Here is a 19,832-nt window from a genome sequence, read left to right on the forward strand (position 1 = left end):
AGTGGAAGGAGAACGAGCTAAAAAACCAAGCGTAGAAGTAGAATCGCTGCGTTATCGGTGGGGAAAGGAGCGAGGCGGAGGCGGGGACCCACCGCGGAGCAGCCGGGGCCTGCGGGGAGGCGGGGGGGGTGGGCTGCACCCCGCTGCCGCTGGGCCCCGCTCCGCTCCCCGGGGTCGCCCCGCGGGCAGCGGCCGTTCCCCTCGCGGCCCTCAGAGGGCGCCCGCGCTCCCCGGCGGGGCGCTGCGGCGGCCGCTGCCGAGCGCGGCCCGGCCCGGCCCGGCCTCCCCCCTCCCTCCTTCCCGCCCTCCCGCTCCCTCCTTCCCGCCCGCCCTCCCGCCGCCCCCGCCCCCGTGGCCGCCGCGGCTGCACGTCCGGGCTGGCGGGCTCCGGGCGGCAGCGCCCGCACCGAGGGAGAGCCGCAGCCTTCCCTTCCCCTTCCCTCCTTCCTCCTCCGCCGGTGGGAACCGGCCAGAGCCGCCCGCTCCCCCCTTGCACCGCCGCTTCCCCCCCCCCCACCCCTGCCCCTCATAATTTTTATTTTATATTTTTTTTTTAATTTTTTTGGGGTACTTTGTACGACGTTGGACATGGAGCCGCCGCCGCTCTTTTGATGCCCGCCGGACGGGGCAGGATTTTTCCTCCGTATGGTTTCCCAGCGCTTCGAGGAGCCTTCCCCATCTTTCCCAGTTTTGAGTTAGTTCCCTGCAGCCTCGGAGTCTCCTGGACTGAAGGCAACTTTTTTTTTCCTTCCTCCTCACCCTTTCCCCCTTTTGCTGAGCCTGAAAAAAAAAAATACCACCCCGAGGAGGAGGAGGAGGAGGAGGAGGAGGAAGGGGCTGTACGTGCATGTGGGGTTGCTGCTGGTGCTCAGGACCGGAATCTTTAGGTGTGCGTTGAAATATGGAGAATAGTCTTGGATGTGTTTGGGTACCAAAGCTGGTTTGTCTCCTCTTCGGGTTTACACTGGCGAGCCTTCATCCTCGAGTCTCCGGTAAGTCAGCTCTGCTTTATTTCCCTTTACGCTGTTGATTTTTCTCCGCATCCCAAGGAAATGTGCCCGTTTCTCTCCTGTTAATGGACTTTTCTTCCCCTTCTGCGAGCATGATTTGGGTTGGTTTTTGAAGGGGTTTTGTTGTTGCTCACCAGCGTGTGCTTTCCCACAGATGGGAAGAGAGAACCAGGGTTAGAAGCGCCTTGGAGAGAAGGGGCAACCCTGGAAAAGATGGAAATTTATGGAAAAGAAAGGAGAAATGTGGTGTAATAGGTGTGTAAGTGCGTGTGCCGTGGCGGTGGTAGGGTTAGTTCCCGTTCTCTTTTACACCTGATCCGGTTTGTGTTTGGATATATTCGCCTGTGGCTTTTTTATGTGCTGAAACCAAGGGAAAGCGGTTGCCTTTGCTGGGTAAAAGGCAGAAAACGCAGTTTATCTGCAAAGCACCTTCCAACTCTATCAAGTTTGTAATTAAAAAATGGCAAAGCCGGGTTGTGCGTGGAACCGGGGTAGGGGAGGGATGGAGGGACTGACCCAGCGATGCTTGGGGGGCTCCTTGTGCTGGGGGTAGGGAAGGGCTCGGTGGTACCCAGATGTCTTGAAAAAGCAAGAAAAGAGCAATGGGAGAGTGAGGCAAGAAGTGTTAGGAACTAAGAAAGTGGAGCTTTGATTTGCAGGAGGCTCGGGGTGGGAGGGAGGATGCGTGTGAGGAAATATCATTCTCCGGTGCTCCTTGAATTTTCTCCAAAAGAAAAGGAAGAACACTCGAGTAGGAGAAATCTTGGCAAAGGGACAGCGTGGACCCTACAGAAAAGGATCCGGAGCAGCCGTCTGCGCACACAGCAGCGAGGGAGGAACAATAGGAACCACCTCAGCAGCGCTAAAGCAGGGGGGTTGTGATGGGGAAAGTGCTGCATGAGGAAGCGTCTCACGCAAAAGATCTTCGGTGGCTTCTGGCAAAGCTCAGGTTCTCAGCAGCTGGATGCAGATAACAGCGACCCGTGGAGATGGTGCTTCCTCCTCACAAATGGGTGTTTGTTTTGGTTGCCCTGATCTGGGGGGAGTTACAAGTAAACTGGAAGATGCTCCTCTGGCAACCCTGGAGGTTGATTTTCCATGCGTGTCCCCAGCGTTGTCCTCTGCGGTTACTTGCGTGGCAGGTGGGACCCGGGGTGGTGGGAGCAGGGTGATGATTAGGGGTCTCCTCTTGCTTAAAGGTTGGGAGATGAGAGACATGGCAGTGATCCTCCTGCGCGGGAGATGATTGACTGCGGCGCTGCCAAAGGAGGGGACGGAGGGAGAGCCGCTGTGTTTGAGTGCCTGAGGAGCGAAGGAAGCCGCGTGCTGTGGCAGGGAGCAGACGTGCTGCAAAGCCACTGCTCCCTCAGCATCCGTATTGTTGTGTGATACGGGGAAGAAAGGGGTTGTTTGCCCAGCAGAACGTCTCGGTTGTGCGTTTCACACCTCACACAGGTGATTATTGCACTGGTTTTGCGGGTGGCATCTTTGCGTCGCACCCAATTCCTCGCGCCGCGCTTCACAAGCTGCAAAGTTTTCCCGGTGTTGCAGCCCCGGCGTGAGTTTGTGCTTTCCTGTAGCCATCCCAAATCAGCTGACAAAACCGAATCTTGCCCCTCTCTGGAGCAAGGCTCCACCGTGGCGTTTCCACTCCGTGGGCAGGAGGTACGGGGCATCACGCTGTGCCTGGCACGGTCCCTACGCAGTGGGGTACGGGCAGGCGGCGAGTGCTGCTAACAAAGGGCTCCCAGAGGTGCTGCACAATGGGGCCAACTCCTCTCTTGCCCCCTGCCCGGAGGTGCCATGGGTGCATCCCAAACTTTGGTGCCGAAGGGCAGCGGGCAGGGAGTCAAGTCCTGCGCCTCTGTGTGAGGGGCAAAATGTTTTGCGGGGGTGAGACAAAAAGTAACGCAACAATATTGGACTTTTTCTGGTTAAGAACGTGTTTATGTGGATGGAAGAACAGATGATGGGGTGTCTTGGAAAGAGACCATGGAAAACGTGCTCCTGATAAAGGCAGATGTAGTGTTTGGTCATTATGGTGCTGTGTGGTTCCCTCTGTGTCTTAAATAACCATAAAATACCCTCCGTATTTTTTTTTTTAATCTGTAGGTGGGAATTTAACTCAATCTTCAAGGGTTTGTTTTTGTGTGTGGCTTCTGTGTTTGGTGGCTTTGACCCCCAGTAGATCTTGGTGAGGAATTTAGTGCCTGGGTCCTCCCGCAATCACTTCTGTGAGTGGTGCAGTATAAATCACCAGTGACCTGTCACAGCATCCATTTCATGCGCTTCCCCTCTGTGTTACGAGGCGTGTGAGCCACCACGTGTGTTATAGGAGCGGGGGAACCTCCGTGGGTTCACATGAGTGGTTTTAGAAGTGGAAATGAGCTTAGCTGAGGAGGAGCAATTTCTATTTGAGGAATCGTCGTCTTTCTGTAGTTTCTTGAATATTTTTACACGCAGCTCTGCTTGGTTTATGATTTTATTGCCCTCGCTCCCCCCTTCTCCATGTTCATATGGATACAAGAGTGATGCTGGCTTCAAATCCACAAAAAATGTTTGTTTTCAATGAGATTATGTCTAGTGATGACCAGATTTCACAGTTGGTTCATTTATCCTTGACTGCTACTCCTTTGTCCTTCCCAATACAAAACTTAGTGTGCAAGGTCCTACGAGGAAAGGCTGAGGGAGCTGGGGGTGTTTAGCCTGGAGAAGAGGAGGCTCAGAGGTGACCTTAGTGCAGTCTACAACTACCTGAAGGGAGGTTGTAGCACAGTGGGAGTCTGCCTCTTCTCCCGGGCAACTAGTGATAGGACAAGAGGACACAGCCTCAAGCTTGGCCAGGGGAGGGTCAGGTTATTGAAGAGTATTGCAGGATGGTGCATTAGCTCTGAACTTAAGCTCAGTTGAGTGATGCGAAGAACTCACCTAAATTGCAAGTTGCATCTGGAACGAGCAGTCCCACAGGTTTTCTTCTCTGAGACACGCAAATGTATTTGTTAATTGTTACGATCTGGGAAGCCCTCGCTGCGCACCACGATCCTGCACAGCAAAGCCCTTGAGGTCCTGCCCCAAAGTTCTTACTGTCCCAGCACAAAATCAGACAAACAGAAATACAAGGAAAATATCTTGATGGCATTGCCCTGTCTGGAACAGACCTTCCCAGAATCACAGAATCAATCAGGTTGGAAGACCCCTCTGGGATCATCGAGTCCAACCATTGCCCTGACACCACCATGGCAACTAGACCATGGCACTAAGTGCCATGTCCAGGCTTTTCTTAAACCCCTCCAGAGATGGGGACTCCACCACCTCCCTGGGCAGCCCCTTCCAATGGCTAATGACCCTTGCTGAGAAGAAATGCTTCCTAATGTCTAACCTGAACCTCCCCTGGCCAAGCTTGAGGCTGTGTCCTCCTGTCCTATCGCTAGTTGCCTGGGAGAAGAGGCCAACTCCCACTCCACTACAACCTCCCTTCAGATAGTTGTAGCCTGCACTAAGGTCACCTCTGAGCCTCCTCTTCTCCAGGCTAAACACCCCCAGCTCCCTCAGCCGTTCCTCGTAGGAACATTCCCTATTGCACATCCCTCGAGTGATGCGATTTCCAGAAGTTAGTCACTTCGTGTTATCCCAGAATCAATGAGGTTGGAAGAGCCCTCTGGGCTCATCGAGTCCAACCATTGCCCTGACACCACCATGGCAACTAGACCATGGCACTAAGTGCCGTGTTATCGAACCGAGCGGTTGTGCAAGAAGCTGACGCTCAAAGAGGGGATGGACGTTTTCACACGCCTGATTTTCTCTTCTGCTGAAGTGCAGATCTGTAACAGCGTGAGTCAGCGCAGCCATTATTTGTTGTAATGCAAATAGATGGAAATTTCTTAAAACGTTGGCCTTGCCTGAATGAAAAGTGGAATGACAAATTCCACCGAGACTTTCATGATTAATTAACTAAAGGCAAAAAAATTCACTTGCTCTGTTAAAATTATCCCTTGGGTGAAACATTGACCTAAATTTTCTTGTTTCCACTGGAATCCAAAGTCAGCACGCTGGCCCTGTCCTCCTTTCGCTTGCACCCCTCTATAAACTTCACAGTCTGTTTGACCACTTCTGCTGTGGTCTCTTCTGCAAGATAAAGCATGCTTGATGCTTGGGAGTCTTTTTTTAGTATGGCTGGAGAGCCTCAAGCATTTGAGATTTGCTCCTTTGGGTCTTCTACATTCAAGAAAGATGTTGAGGTGTTGGAGCGAGTCCAGAGGAGGGCAACCAAGCTGGTGAAGGGTCTGGAGGGTCTGAGCTACGAGGAACGGCTGAGGGAGCTGGGGTTGTTTAGCCTGGAGAAGAGGAGGCTCAGAGGTGACTTTATTGCAGTCTACAACTACCTGAAGGGAGGTTGTAGCAGAGTGGGAGTCTGCCTCTTCTCCCAGGCAACTAGCGATAGGACAGGAGGACACAGCCTCAAGCTTCACCAGGGGAGGTTCAGGTTGGCCATTAGGAAGCATTTCTTGTCAGTAAGGGTCATTAGGCATTGGAAGGGGCTGCCCAGGGAGGTGGTGGAGTCCCCATCTGTGGAGGTGTTTAAGAAAAGCCTGGACATGGCACTTAGTGCCATGGTCTAGTTGACGTGGTGGTGTCAGGGCAATGGTTGGACTCGATGATCCCAGAGGTCTCTTCCAACCTTATTGATTCTGTGAAAACTATCAAACTATGGAAAGCGATGACTGAACGTGAAGTGCATCTCCTGCTTTCTGCCAGTAAATTCCCTGGTAAAATGGAGTATATTATACCTGAAAGGGTAACGGTAATAATTGTAAACCTGGCAGAATTGTTTCTTTCTGACAACGTTTCTCAATTTCAGCTTTGATGCGAAGGGCTACAGCTAAATTGGGCTAATGACAGAACATCTCGCTCGAGAGCTTGGAGATGTCTGCGCTAAATGTCTCCATTTCTGTCTCGCTTGATGGCAGTCATTTGTCGGTGGTATTGCCAATACGTGCTGAAATTTTATAAACACTCTGAAGTATTCAAAATACATTGGAAACTACTCTAAATTGCTACCCGAAGTTGCAGCAAAATATTGGTTGTCAAACAGAGAAGCTGGAGGAATAGTATCTTCTTGGAAATCCCATTACTGGCTGAAAACTGGGTATCTTCTCGCCCTGCGAAGTAGAGTTTGAATCAAGGAGGCTGCTGATGTTTATTTTGTTTACTTTCATGGTGCTTTATGAACAGATTCACTGGTTTGATCGTGTGCACCCAGCCCATGGTCACACTTGCCCAGGCTTGAGGGCTCACAAGGTGCCTCCTCTCCCAGGTTGGAATCGTAAGGTGGACAACAGCCAACTTTGCTTTGATATCAACCAACGAAGCTTTGATATCAATTTCACAGAATCACAGACTGGTTTGGGTTGGAAGGGACCTTAAAGATCATCTAGTTCCGCTCCCCCCTGCCACGGGCAGGGACACCTTCCACCAGCCCAGGTTGCTCCAAGCCCCATCCAACCTGGCCTTGAACACTGCCAGGGAGGGGGCAGCCACAGCTTCTCTGGGCAACCTGGGCCAGTGTCTCACCACCCTCACAGCAAAGAATTTCTTTCTAATATCTCATCTCAATCTCCCCTCTTTCAGTTTAAAACCATTCCCCTCGTCCTGTCACTCCATGTCCTTGTAAAAAGTCCCTCTCCAGCTTTCCTGTAGGCCCTTCAGGTACTGGAAGGTGCTAGAAGGTCTCCCCGGAGCCTTCTCTTCTCCAGGCTGAACAGCCCCAGCTCTCTCAGCCTGTCTCCATAGCAGAGGTGCTCCAGCCCTCTGAGCATCTTCGTGGCCTCCTCTGGACTCACTCCAACGGCTCCATGTCCTTCTTCTGTTGGGGCCCCAGAGCTGGATGCAGCACTGCAGGGGGGGTCTCATGAGAGCGGAGTAACTGCATCCTGACCAGCCAAGAAGTTTGACTCGTTGAAACAAACACTGTCGTTCTCTTTTGGGGTCTTACAGCAAGATCAAAGGGTGATAAAAATAGGTCAAGTGTAAAATAAAGATCCTGGAAATGACCCAGAATAACTCCTGCTCTGTGCATGGAACTTCCTGGACAGTGAAACAACCCCAACCACCAACGCAGGTTTGTTTTAGTTGGAGAGGGTAAGGTTGGACACTTAATGTGACGCTGTTAGGAACCACAGAATTTATCCAAATCATGGAGATGGTGTTTGCAGAACATGCATGTACCATGGGATGAGGAGATACCATGGGATGAGGACATCCCATAGGATGAGGAAATAATGTAGGATGAGGACATACCATGGGATGAGGACATACCATGGGAGGTGAGGCTGCTCGTTGGGGAGTGGATGGAGAACTTTATAAATTGCAGGGTTATGACTTCTTTGAGAGGCTTTGTAGATCAGCTGAGCTCAGGTCAACTCTTCAGTCACCAGAAGAGCTCTGCAACAAATGACAGTCTCCTAGTTCATATTTTTATCATTTATATATAATAATAGTTTTACAACCCCGTGTCCACGTTCTTTATACCCTGTCAGTCAATGGGGGCTTCAGATGTTGTGCTGACAGGGACTGTCCTGCACAGGTGAGGAGCTAGTGGTCTACATGGTCTAGTTGCCATGGTGGTGTCAGGGCAATGGTTGGACTCGATGATCCCAGAGGGCTCTTCCAACCTGGTTGATTCTGTGATTCTGTGATTATTTTGCAGTTCCATGCTTGCTCTTGGATACGCTGAGTAGAGAGAGATTGTCTTAAAAAATAGTGACATAAAGTTTATATCTTCTACTTGGCTGGTTGCAGATGTGAGTCCCAGGGCAAAGCAGCTAAGGAGAAGTCCTCGCTTGAGCCCTGTATATCATAGAATCATAGAATGGTTTGGGTTGGAAGGGACCTTAGAGATCATCTAGTTCCAACCCCCCTGCCATGGGCAGGGACACCTTCCACTAGACCAGGTTGCTGTATATGATACACTTGTGCATGTGCTTGAGGTCTTGTGGCCAGGATGGGGACAGATAATGTTTCCACTAAAAGAGGAATCATTTGCTCATTTCATGTGTTCTGCGTATGGACAATCCATGTAACTTCACCTATTTACTTTGCAGTGCTGTGATGGGCTGGAGAACACATCTTCTTGCTGGGGTTGTTTAGCCTGGAGAAGAGGAGGCTCAGAGGTGACCTTAGTCCAGTCTACAACTACCTGAAGGGAGGTTGTAGCGGAGTGGCAGTCGCCCTCTTCTCCCAGGCAACTAGCGCTAGGACAAGAGGACACAGCCTCAAGCTTGGCCAGGGGAGGTTCAGGTTGGCCATTAGGAAGCATTTCTTCTCAGCAAGGGTCATTAGCCATTGGCAGGGGCTGCCCAGGGAGGTGGTGGAGTCCCCATCTCTGGAGGTGTTTAAGAAAAGCCTGGACATGGCACTTAGTGCCATGGTCTAGTTGCCATGGTGGTGTCAGGGCAATGGTTGGACTCGATGAGCCCAGAGTGCTCTTCCAACCTGGTTGATTCTGTGATTCTGTGATTCTGTAAGGGTGTGACCTGCAGCTGAACCGGTAGGCGTTTCTGTCTGGCTGTCAAGCTCTGAGAGCAGTAACTAGACAAAACATGACCGCTCTGGACAAGGTCAACTGATATTAATTGTGTAAAGTGTTGCTTTGTAAAGTCAGGACTCCCCAAACCTCATCATTAAAAGCTGAAGGTTGCTTCCCTAGGAGTGGAGTCGACTTAGGAGTGGGCTGGTAGCAGGTTCCGAGCAGAGTTGAATGATCCTTAGTCAACAAGTACCTGAAAGGGCTTGTTCGGTGCAGAGTTCATGCATGAACTTACTTCCCCCTGAGTCTCTCTCTGATACTCTCCCCCTCACTAGCCAAAGACTAAAAAGGACTTTAAAAGCTTTCTTTTGAGTTTCTATCTACAATATTCATTTTTTTTTTTCTCTTAGAAGCATCAGGGGAAGAAGATAGACATTCAAAAAGGCTCTGAGAGGACTTTGTCCATATTCTCTGGACCAGTAAGGTCCAGAGGTGACTTTAGTGCAGTCTACAACTACCTGAAGGGAGGTTGTAGCGCAGTGAGAGTCGGCCTCTTCTCCCAGGCAACTAGTGATAGGACAAGAGGACACAGCCTCAAGCTTGGCCAGGGGAGGTTCAGGTTGGACATTAGGAAGCATTTCTTCTGAGCAAGGGTCATTAGCCATTGGAAGGGGCTGCCCAGGGAGGTGGTGGAGTCCCCATCTCTGGATGTGTTGAAGAAAAGCCTGGCCATGGCACTTAGTGCCATGGTCTAGTTGCCAGGGTGGTGTCAGGGCAATGGTTGGACTTGATGATCCCAGAGGTCTCTTCCAACCTGGTTGATTCTGTGATTCTGTGACCCTTTCTGAGAAGAAATTCTTCCCTCTGCTCTTCCCTGGTGCTGAAGACACACAACAAACCATGGTTGAGGTGAGACCTGAATGCACCAACCTGTTGACTGCTGAGGAAGCAGTTGAGGTTTTGATTGTCGTTGTGTTGGCGGCAGGTGCTTGTGCCACATCCCGGGGAAGGACAAGTGCAACGTATCTCTCGGTCTGGAATTAATAATCATGGTTTTGGCTGGAGTTTGTGCTGAACCACCCACTGCCCAGGGAGGTGGTGGAGTCACCAGCTCTGGAGGTGTTTAAGAAAAGACTGGCCATGGCACTTAGTGCCCTGGTCTAGTTGCCATGGTGGTGTCAGGGCAATGGTTGGACTCGATGATCCGCAGAACAGTCTGAGCAAGGGCTGTGGAGAAGGGTGCTCTACCAGGAGGGGGTGTGTGTTTCAGGAGGTGGGTGTAGGAGACATTTCATCTAAATATCCATATCCATATTTAATATGGTTGCAGTGATGTGGAGTTTTCCCCGTATTCATCAAATTCTGTAAATTTCATACTAATTTTCCAAATCTCATGGTGCCTTCTCATACAGATTTTTCTCTTATCCAACGTGAAAATCCTTTTTCCTAGTTTCTCCATCCTTCGTTATATTGTAGATGCTACTGAACTTCCTATTGGCGTCACTGGTTGTGCTAATTTCCTACATGTTATTTATAAATTTGGCAAAAAAATGGCCCACAATCCCCCATTCTGCATTGGAAGGAAGCTTTCTGCATGGTTTTCTGCTGAGAAGGTTGAAAAAGTTTAGATGAATTATTGAAGAGTCTGTTGTACCTTGAATCCTGTGTCCAGTTGTGGGCCCCGCACTTCCAGAAAGATGTTGAGGTGTTGGAGTGAGTGCAGAGGAGGGCGACCAAGGTGGGGAAGGGTCTGGAGGGTCTGAGCTACGAGGAACGGCTGAGGGAGCTGGGGGTGTTTAGCCTGGAGAAGAGGAGGCTCAGAGGTGACCTTAGTGCAGTCTACAACTACCTGAAGGGAGGTTGTTGTAGCACAGTGGGAGTTGGCCTCTTCTCCCAGGCAACTAGCGCTAGGACAAGAGGACACAGCCTCAAGCTTGGCCAGGGGAGGTTCAGGTTAGACATTAGGAAGCATTTCTTCTCAGCAAGGGTCATTAGGCATTGGAAGGGGCTGCCCAGAGAGGTGGTGGAGTCCCCATCTCTGGAGGGGTTTAAGTAAAGCCTGGAGATGGCACTTAGTGCCATGGTCTAGTTGCCATGGTGGTGTCAGGGCAACGGTTGGACTCGATGATCCCAGAGGGTTCTTCCAACCTCATTGATTCTGTGAAATGTTGTGTGCCTGTGATGGAGATGCCAAAAGGGGCTGATAGCTCCCATGGTCCAAGTGTTGGTAGAACATGTAACAAACCAGCACTTTAAGGACGCTTAGAAAAGAGTATTTGTAGGACTGAAGGTGTTGTATGTGCAGTGCCTTTTGCAGCAATCATGGGGTTTTATTTTATCTCAACCTGAATAAATCTTCGCTGACTTCCACGGAGACTCTTTCCCATCAACCAAACCCTCCTAACGCAATTTGTTGTTGCTCATTTGCATTTTTGATACGCTCACATAGACGCTGATTCTCTGCCACCGAATAGCTTTGCTCTAGCAGGTGTATTGATATTAAAAGGGTTGTTAACAGCTCTCCAGAGGGGGAATATTCTGTTACCAGTAACTCCATCAAGCTTTTCCATCTGTGGAGGGAATTTGTCAGAAGCTGGTGGTATGTTATTAAAAGTATTAGCGATCTCTTGATTTGTGTCTAATTAAATTACATCATTAATAGAACTCCATTACAATCGATGGAAAATGATATCGCCTCAAGGACAGCGGCCGCTTGAGGTTGGGTGTAATGCTCTGTGCTCAACCAACCAATCAGAATTGGGGCAGCACCATGACTCTCTTAATGAGCAAATTTTCCCATCCCAACCAACGGGAGGTTTCCTACTTAATGGGCACGCTGGCTTGGAGCCACCCACATCCCTTGGCACCGTCGCTTCACTGCAAATTGTTTTTTGTGAATCAAGTAGGAAATGGTTTTAATCTCAAACGTGCCATAAATAATACTATGGAGCTTTTTTTATCTCCCTGATGCTCCTTACATAGATTAATCTGCTTTAGCAGTGTGCCCAGGTGGCCAAGAAGGCCAATGGCATCCTGGCCTCTCTTCGGAATAGTGTAGCCAGCCGGTCTGGGGAAGTGATGGTCCCTCTGTACTGGGCACTGGTGAGGCCGCACCTTGAATCCTGTGTCCAGTTGTGGGCCCCGCACTTCAAGAGAGATGTTGAGGTGTTGGAGCGAGTGCAGAGGAGGGCGACCAAGCTGGTGAAGGGTCTGGAGGGTCTGACCTATGAGGAACGGCTGAGGGAGCTGGGGTTGTTTAGCCTGGAGAAGAGGAGGTTCAGAGGTGACCTTATTGCAGTCTCCAACTACCTGAAGGGAGGTTGTAGCACAGTGGGAGTCGGCCTCTTCTCCCAGGCAACTAGCGCTAGGACAAGAGGACACAGCCTCAAGCTTGGCCAGGGGAGGTTCAGGTTGGACATGAGGAAGCATTTCTTCTCAGCAAGGGTCATTAGCCATTGGAAGTGGCTGCCCAGGGAGGTGGTGGAGTCACCATCTCTGGAGGTGTTTAAGAAAAGACTGGAGATGGCACTTAGTGCCATGGTCTAGTTGCCATGGTGGTGTCAGGGCAATGGTTGGACTTGATGATCCCAGAGGTCTCTTCCAGCCTGGTTGATTCTGTGTATCGTCTGTGTAAACAGGAGCAGAGTCCAAAGTGGAAGTATCAGAGTGGTGGATTTCCAGGTTTTTGCTGAGTCTGCACAAATCAGGTGTTGGGTGTTTAATTTGCTGCCCACCAGAGATGGACACCAACTACTGCTGGTGGCACCGAGACCTCTGGCTGCAGCAGACGTGGAAAAGAAAGATGTTAGAGTGACAATACAGAATAAACAAGATGATTTATCACCCATGAGACTCGGAGAGCTGTGCCATCAGGAGTGTGTTATAGCAGAACCCTGGGCTATATTATCCCATTAATTTTTTTTAAAGTAATACTCTTGACAGGTTTTAATGGGAAATTCCCCTTCCAAATCAATGGTGTGATTCAGTCCTGTATTTATTAAGACATCCCTCAGACTGCAGATGAGTGAAACTACCTGAGTACAATTCAAATGGCTCTTGAACGCGGAGTGTGATGGTATTTGAGTCCAATAATTTATATTGCCAGATTCTGTCTCAGTAAATGAGATCTGTCTCTGTGCATTAATATGCCAAATACCTGAGAGCAAGAACTATTTCATCAGTTCTTATTGTTCCTGACATCTCTTCCATCGCCAGGAGTTTCCCCACGTCACCCTTTGCTGGGCTCCAGGCTTTACAGAATCAGAATAAACCAACCAACCAGGTTGGAAGAGCCCTCTGGGATCACCGAGTCCAACCATTGCCCTGACACCACGATGGCAACTAGACCAGGGCACTAAGTGCCATGGCCAGGCTTTTCTTAAACCCCCCCAGAGATGGTGACTCCACCACCTCCCTGGGCAGCCCCTTCCAATGGCTAATGACCCTTGCTGGGAAGAAATGCTTCCTAATGGCCAACCTGAACCTCCCCTGGCCAAGCTTGAGGCTGTGTCCTCTTGTCCTAGCACTGGTTGCCTGGGAGAAGAGGCCGACTCCCACTGCGCTACAACCTCCCTTCAGGTAGTTGTAGACTGCACTAAGGTCACCTCTGAGCCTCCTCTTCTCCAGGCTAAACACCCCCAACTCCCTCAGCCGCTCCTCGTAGCTCAGACCCTCCAGACCCTTCACCAGCTTGGTCGCCCTCCTCTGCACTCGCTCCAACACCTCAACATCTCTCTTGAAGTGTGGGGCCCACAACTGGACACAGGATTCAAGGTGCGGCCTCACCAGTGCCCAGTACAGAGGGACCATCACTTCCCCAGACCGGCTGGCTACACTATTCCTAAGAGAGGCCAGGATGCCATTGGCCTTCTTGGCCACCTGGGCACACTGCTGGCTCATGTTTAGCCACCTGTCCATCAGCACCCCCAGGGCTCTTTCCACCGGGCCGCTTTCTAACCACTCTTCCCCCAGCCTGGAGCGCTGCAGGGGGTTGTTGTGGCCCAAGTGTAAGACCCGGCACTTGTTCTTGTTGAACCTCATGCCGTTGGTCTCGGCCCATCTATCCAACCTGTCCAGATCCCTCTGTAGGGCCTTCCTACCCTCCAGCAGATCGACACTCCCACCCAGCTTGGTGTCATCTGCAAATTTACTGAGGGTGCACTCAATCCCTACATCTAGATCATCTATAAAGACATTGAACAGCACTTTGCCACTAAGTGCTCTGTTCCCATATGGTAGGTAAATGGGTTGTGTCAGAAATAAATAAACCTTTCTACAAGGTCAGTCTCGGTCATTGCATGACTAGAAAACAAAAAAAAATGCAGGCACACACTCCTGGAGCTGGGGTTACCTCGTTTCATGAATGCTGATGCAGAGGTTTTCATCCCAAGCGCTTCGCCTTGGCTGAGCTGTAGAGTTAAAGGTCCCGTGGTCCTTCCCACGAGTAAACCTGATGCTGAGGCCACTCCCCTCTGAGGTAGAGTTTTTCTCTAATTTTCTATTAGGTTTTCAATCATCCCAGCTCTAAAATCTCATTTTCCCAAACTGCTCTATGACGCTACCACAGCCTTGTGAGCGTCCCGTTGCTGCTTCTCCGCCAAGTTAAATGAGGATGGGGAGGTGCTTATCACAGTTAAGGCTTCAACAACTGCAGACACCGATGAAGGATGGTAAAATACTTTGAGGTTCCTGTAGTAAAAGGGTATGACACAAGTGTAACGTATGGCTGTCATAAAACGCTGATCATCCTAGCGCTGGTAAGCTCCAAATGAGACTAGAGTGAGCTTGACAATAAATTAGATTTTAAAAGGTAATTCGGGGAATGTATGATGAGAATTTGGCTTCTTAGTATACGATCTGTCAGCAACTTATCTGAATTTGTTTCTCATTTTTTTGTAGAACACTTTTTGATGGCATAGACATTACTCTGTAATATAAAAAAGTGAGCAGCTAACGGCTTCCAAAATCCATCGCTGGGAACAACTTGTCTGGCTCCTGGGAGAAAGTTGGTCTTTCAAAATTATAATCTGTAAACGTTCTTCTAAAAACATTTGGTAGATGCCTCCCAAAAATATGACTGAAAGAACCATATTCCTTCTTCGTGGTCACAGAATCAGTGAGGTTGGAAGAGCCCTCTGGGATCATCGAGTCCAACCATTGCCCTGACACCACCATGGCAACTAGACCATGGCACGAGGGGATGAAAAATACGCCTCTGTGCTCTTTTGGGTGGCAACAGGTGACTTCTGGGCATTGCTCGTAATGTCATTTTTCCGCTCATTAATGAGCAGGTGCACGGGAACCTCGCATGAAACCCAAATGGCAAACCAACAGGCAAGTAACCAAACTGAGGGCAACTGTTGCTTCATGGTTTGTACTTCACAAATAACCATGATGTTTCCAACCCAGGACTTAATTGTCAGCTGTCTGGACTGCCTCTTCTCCCAGGCAACTAGCGACAGGACAAGAGGACGTGGCCTCAAGCTTGGCCAGGGGAGGTTCATGTTAGACATTAGGAAGAATTTCTTCTCAGAAAGGGTCATTAGACACTGGCAGGGGTCTGCTGGGCTTCCTGGCATCTTGTGTGCTGTTCAGGGACATCAGTATCCCCCCATCTCCTCTGGTAGTTATGGTTTCTGGTCTTTCAGGCGGTCTTAAGAAGGGTGCCCAGGTGGCCAAGAAGGCCACCAGCATCCTGGCTTGGATCAGCACTAGTGTGGCCAGCAGGACTAGAGCAGGGATCGTCCCCCTGTGCTCGGCACTGGTGCGGCCACACCTCAAATCCTGTGTTCAGTTTTGGGTCCCTCACTGCAAGAAAGACCTTGAGGTGCTGGACCGAGTCCAGAGAAGGGCAACGAAGGTGGTGAAGGGTCTGGAGCACAAGTGTGATGAGGAGCGGCTGAGGGAGCTGGGGGTGTTTAGCCTGGAGAAAAGGAGGCTGAGGGGAGACCTTCTCACTCTCTACAACTGCCTGAAAGGAGGGTGTAGCGAGGTGGGGATCGGTCTCTTCTCCCAGGTAACAAGTGATAGGACAAGAGGAAACGGCCTCAAGTTGCACCAGGGGAGGTTTAGATTGGAGATCAGGGACAATTTCTTCACTGAAAGGGTTGTCAGGCACTGGCACAGGCTGCCCAGGGCAGTGGTGGAGTCCCCATCCCTGGAGGGATTTAAAAGCCGTGTAGATGTGGTGCTGAGGGACATGGTTTAGTGGTGGGCTTGGCAGTGCTGGGTTAATGGTTGGACTTGATGATCTTCAAGGTCCTTTCCAACCAAAACAATGATTCTATGATTCTATTTTGGGGCTTCAGGGCATGCAGTGAAGGTCTGTGGAGGTGTCCATTGTGTAGCTCTGCCCTTCTGTGGAGTGGGCTCGATGACCCGGGTTATCCCCTCCCATCTGTAGCCCACTTTCCTTCTATGTGTTGAGTCAAATTGAAGCCCTCCCTGCTGAGACCTCCCCGCTGCGAGTGATACCCGGAGGGAAATAATCTCTTTGAACTTCACATTCCTGGAAGTTTGTTGTTGAAGGCATAGTAACATATGTTAATCTCTGGAGAAAAATAAGTCACCTCCAGGTGGTGAATCATCTGACCTGCCTTGATGTCTGTCTCGGGATAACGGTGACCTTCACGAGGTACCTACTTTATTCCTCCATAATTGAAATTCATTTCTATGACTGTATAATATTAAGAAAACCTTAACATGAGTATTTTTAAAAAAAACCACTGACTTCTTCAACTTTGTGCAAATGATTTCTAATGTGGGCTTGGTCTTGAATTAACGACGTGACCTTGGTGGCATTTACCTGGAGCACGGGGAAACGAGCCAACGGAGCGGCGGTAATTAGGGGCAGCGCAGACAGCAAGGCTCTTTTATCAAAGCTCGCCTCGGAGCGTCGCGTGCCTCCAGCTGTACGTGGAAGCAGAGGCAAGGAAATGCTTTTTATCAGAGGGTTATGGCAGATCCTCTCAGAACTTTGTTGTCTACTCGATCACGCTGAAGAAAAGGAGCTGAAAGTCGACAAACTCGTACGTTCGAAAAGAGCAAAAGGCAATTTGCTCTGTCGGTGTTTTCAAGCCGTTCCTGCAGCACTGCTGAGTGTGACCTCTTTGCTCTGAGAAGGACACTCTTAAAGAACATTGGCAGAGTCCTGGTCTCTAGGTTTGCTGATCGTTTATTGAAGCAACTCAGAGTTGGACCCACCACCGCAGCGTATGGTCCCTGACTCAAATCCACTATCAGTTTATATAGAGACTAATAAGTAGTTACATCACAAACTTCTCATGAACTTCTGTTAAAATTCCACTATTTCAATTCCTCTTTCTTCATTTGTCAAGAGTCCACAAAAGTCCATTCCTCCCTATTGGTCAGCTGATCTTTATCTTCTGGTTCTACTTCGGTCTACACCCCATCCTTGATGTTCTTGCTGTGATCAGCATCCCGTCTTGATCCGGGTTGACCAGAGTCTGGTTGTTGAGGTGTTGGAGCGAGTGCAGAGGAGGGCGACCGAGCTGGTGAAGGGTCTGGAGGGTCTGAGCTACGAGGAACGGCTGAGGGAGCTGGGGGTGTTTAGCCTGGAGAAGAGGAGGCTCAGAGGTGACTTTATTGCAGTCTCCAGCTACCTGAAGGGAGGTTGTAGTGAAGTGGGAGTCGGCCTCTTCTCCCAGGCAACTAGCGATAGGACAAGAGGACACAGCCTCAAGCTTGGCCAGGGGAGGTTCAGGTTGGCCATTAGGAAGCATTTCTTCTCAACAAGGGTCATTAGCCATTGGAAGGGGCTGCCCAGGGAGGTGGTGGAGTCCCCATCTCTGGAGGGGTTTAAGAAAAGCCTGGAGATGGCACTTAATGCCCTGGTCTAGTTGCCATGGTGGTGTCAGGGCAATGGTTGGCCTCGATGATCCCAGAGGGCTCTTCCAACCTGATTGATTCTGTGATTCTGTTATTTTCCTTGTAAATAAATAATATTTATTACAATATTTTACATTCATGATCAATGCATGGATTCATGAAAAATAATTTTTGAAGTAGAAATTTCATGTCTTCTCCTGGAAGTTGTAATAATTAACGGTACCCAGGGACAGATTTGATATGGATAAATCAGAAATATGACTTCACGCCAACTTCTGCCCCCCTGGGGTTTCTTATTTTCACTTCCAAACAGCGGTAAATTATGCATTCGACGTCCAATTAATGTGTTTTTAATGAACAATTAGAGAATTGCTGTGGGATGAAATTACTGCGAGGTAAACTTTGACTTTTAAAGGCAAAAGTGCCCTCTGCGTTTATACACGTGCCAAGCTTTTTCTGGGCAAGTTTTATTGTCTTTGCAATCTCTTTCAGTGTTTTCTCTTGCACCTCTGAGTCTGGACCTCTGTAAAAGCTGCTTCTTATGTGATAGGACAAAAACTTTTGATGTTCTGAGGTTTCCCCATGTTGGAGCAGACTTTGGGCACAGGCTGGAAAAAATACCTTGGAATAAACAGAATTTGTTGTTCCCTCCTGTGTCCGCACTTCAAGAAAGATGTTGAGGTGTTGGAGCGAGTCCAGAGGAGGGCGACCAAGGTGGTGAAGGGTCTGGAGGGTCTGAGCTCTGAGGAACAGCTGAGGGAGCTGGGGGTGTTTAGCCTGGAGAAGAGGAGGCTCAGAGGTGACCTTGTTGTAGTCTACACCTACCTGAAGGGAGGTTGTAGCAGAGTGGGAGTCAGCCTCTTCTCCCAGGCAACCAGCGACAGGACAAGAGGACACAGCCTCAAGGTTCGCCAGGGGAGGTTCAGGTTGGCCATTAGGAAGCATTTCTTCTCAGCAAGGGTCATTAGCCATTGGAAGGGGCTGCCCAGGGAGGTGGTGGAGTCCCCATTTCTGGAGGTGTTTAAGAAAAGCCTGGAGATGGCACTTAGTGCCCTGGTCTAGTTGCCATGGTGGTGTCAGGGCAATGGTTGGACTCGATGATCCCAGAGGGCTCTTCCAACCTCATTGATTCTGTGGTTCCTGCACATCAATAGTCACCTCAACCCAAAGCGGTTGCACACGTAGAAATGCTGGGACAGGAATCAGGTGCACGAGGCACAAATTCTGCACCGTGATAAATCCCTGTCGCGGCAGTTATCGTAGGTGAGGTTGAATTTGAAATTAGGATCAGGGCTTTAGGCTCGATAGACATTTGTGGAGGTTTCACCTTCTGTCTAAGCAAGTGCTTAATATTTAGGTTGGACTTAAGTTTCTGAAGTAGTTCAACAACCTGAAGTCCTGTCACTTAAAAGGTGAAACAAAGACACAAAATCTCTCTTGTTCGTGAAGAAATTAAGCACTTGCTTAAATCCCGTTCTGCACAACCCAAATCCTGCACATGGATAAAAGCTGAAGGAATCGTCCCTTTAGAGCACGTGAGCTGTAGGAGTGCCTGTGCTTGGTCAACCCATCTGTGTCGTGGTCGGGGTGTGGTTCAGGCTTACGTTGCAGCAAAGTTTGCAATGCTGTGTCTTCCCACTTCACCAGGATCTAAAGGTGCTTTCTAGATCCTTTGTAAGGGTCTAAAGGTGCTTTCTAGATCCTTTGTAAGGATCTAAAGGTGCTTTCTAGATCCTTTGTAAGGATCTAAAGGTGCTTTCTAGATCCTTCAAAGGATCTAAAGGTGCTTCTGGTGCAGAAGCTGGTGTGGCAGTCCGTGTTTCCACCAGATGTGGCTTTGAGTAATTAGAAGGACAGAATAATTGATTGGTTACGTTGCTATTTCTGGGCTGCTCATTATTTTCAAGTGAAGATGGGCAATCAATATCAGAGTAAAGGTATGTGACATCACCTTCTGTAACTGTGGCTTTCTCCTCCTTTATTGTGTCATTTTGTGAAGCCAAAGGACAGGAAAACTACAGGCAAATGTCTGCTGTGACCAAACCTCTAGAAAATATCCTCTCTTGGCATGAAGCCCTCTTGATGTGCTGGGATCTTTCCAGGATTGGTGAAAAGTCCTTCTGGAAAGGACTCTCTCAAGTTAAGTGCAGACCACATTGTCCAGATTGGTTTAACTGTTGAGTTCAGAGGCTCTTTTTTGGTCAAATTGGATTGAGGGGTTGAACTGCCAGGGAAATGGGGTGTCTCAGACCCATAGATGGCTATGAAGAGCTTCTCAAGGGCGCTGAGGGCGCACTCAATCCCACTGTCCACGTCACCAACAAAGATGTTAAACAGGACTGGTCCCAATACCAACCCCTGAGTAACGCCACTCGTCACTGGTGTCCACTTGGACATCGAGCCGTTGACCGTAACTCTTTGAGTGCAACCATCCAGCCAGTTCTTTATCC

The 19,832-nt window shown here is 49.5% G+C and overlaps 1 protein-coding gene across 1 annotated transcript in view; it reads left to right on the forward strand.

The window, feature by feature from the left end:
- Nucleotides 1–901: 901 nt before the first annotated feature.
- Nucleotides 902–19,832, forward strand: part of DCC (DCC netrin 1 receptor) — a 436,443-nt gene continuing 417,512 nt past the window's right edge. The window contains exon 1 of the mRNA XM_068424420.1: nt 902–992. Within this exon, the coding sequence (XP_068280521.1) occupies nt 902–992 (91 nt within the window). The remainder of the gene's footprint in view (nt 993–19,832) is intronic.

The sequence above is a fragment of the Nyctibius grandis genome, assembly GCF_013368605.1.
Source record: "Nyctibius grandis isolate bNycGra1 chromosome W unlocalized genomic scaffold, bNycGra1.pri SUPER_W_unloc_2, whole genome shotgun sequence".
NCBI lineage: Eukaryota > Metazoa > Chordata > Aves > Nyctibiiformes > Nyctibiidae > Nyctibius > Nyctibius grandis.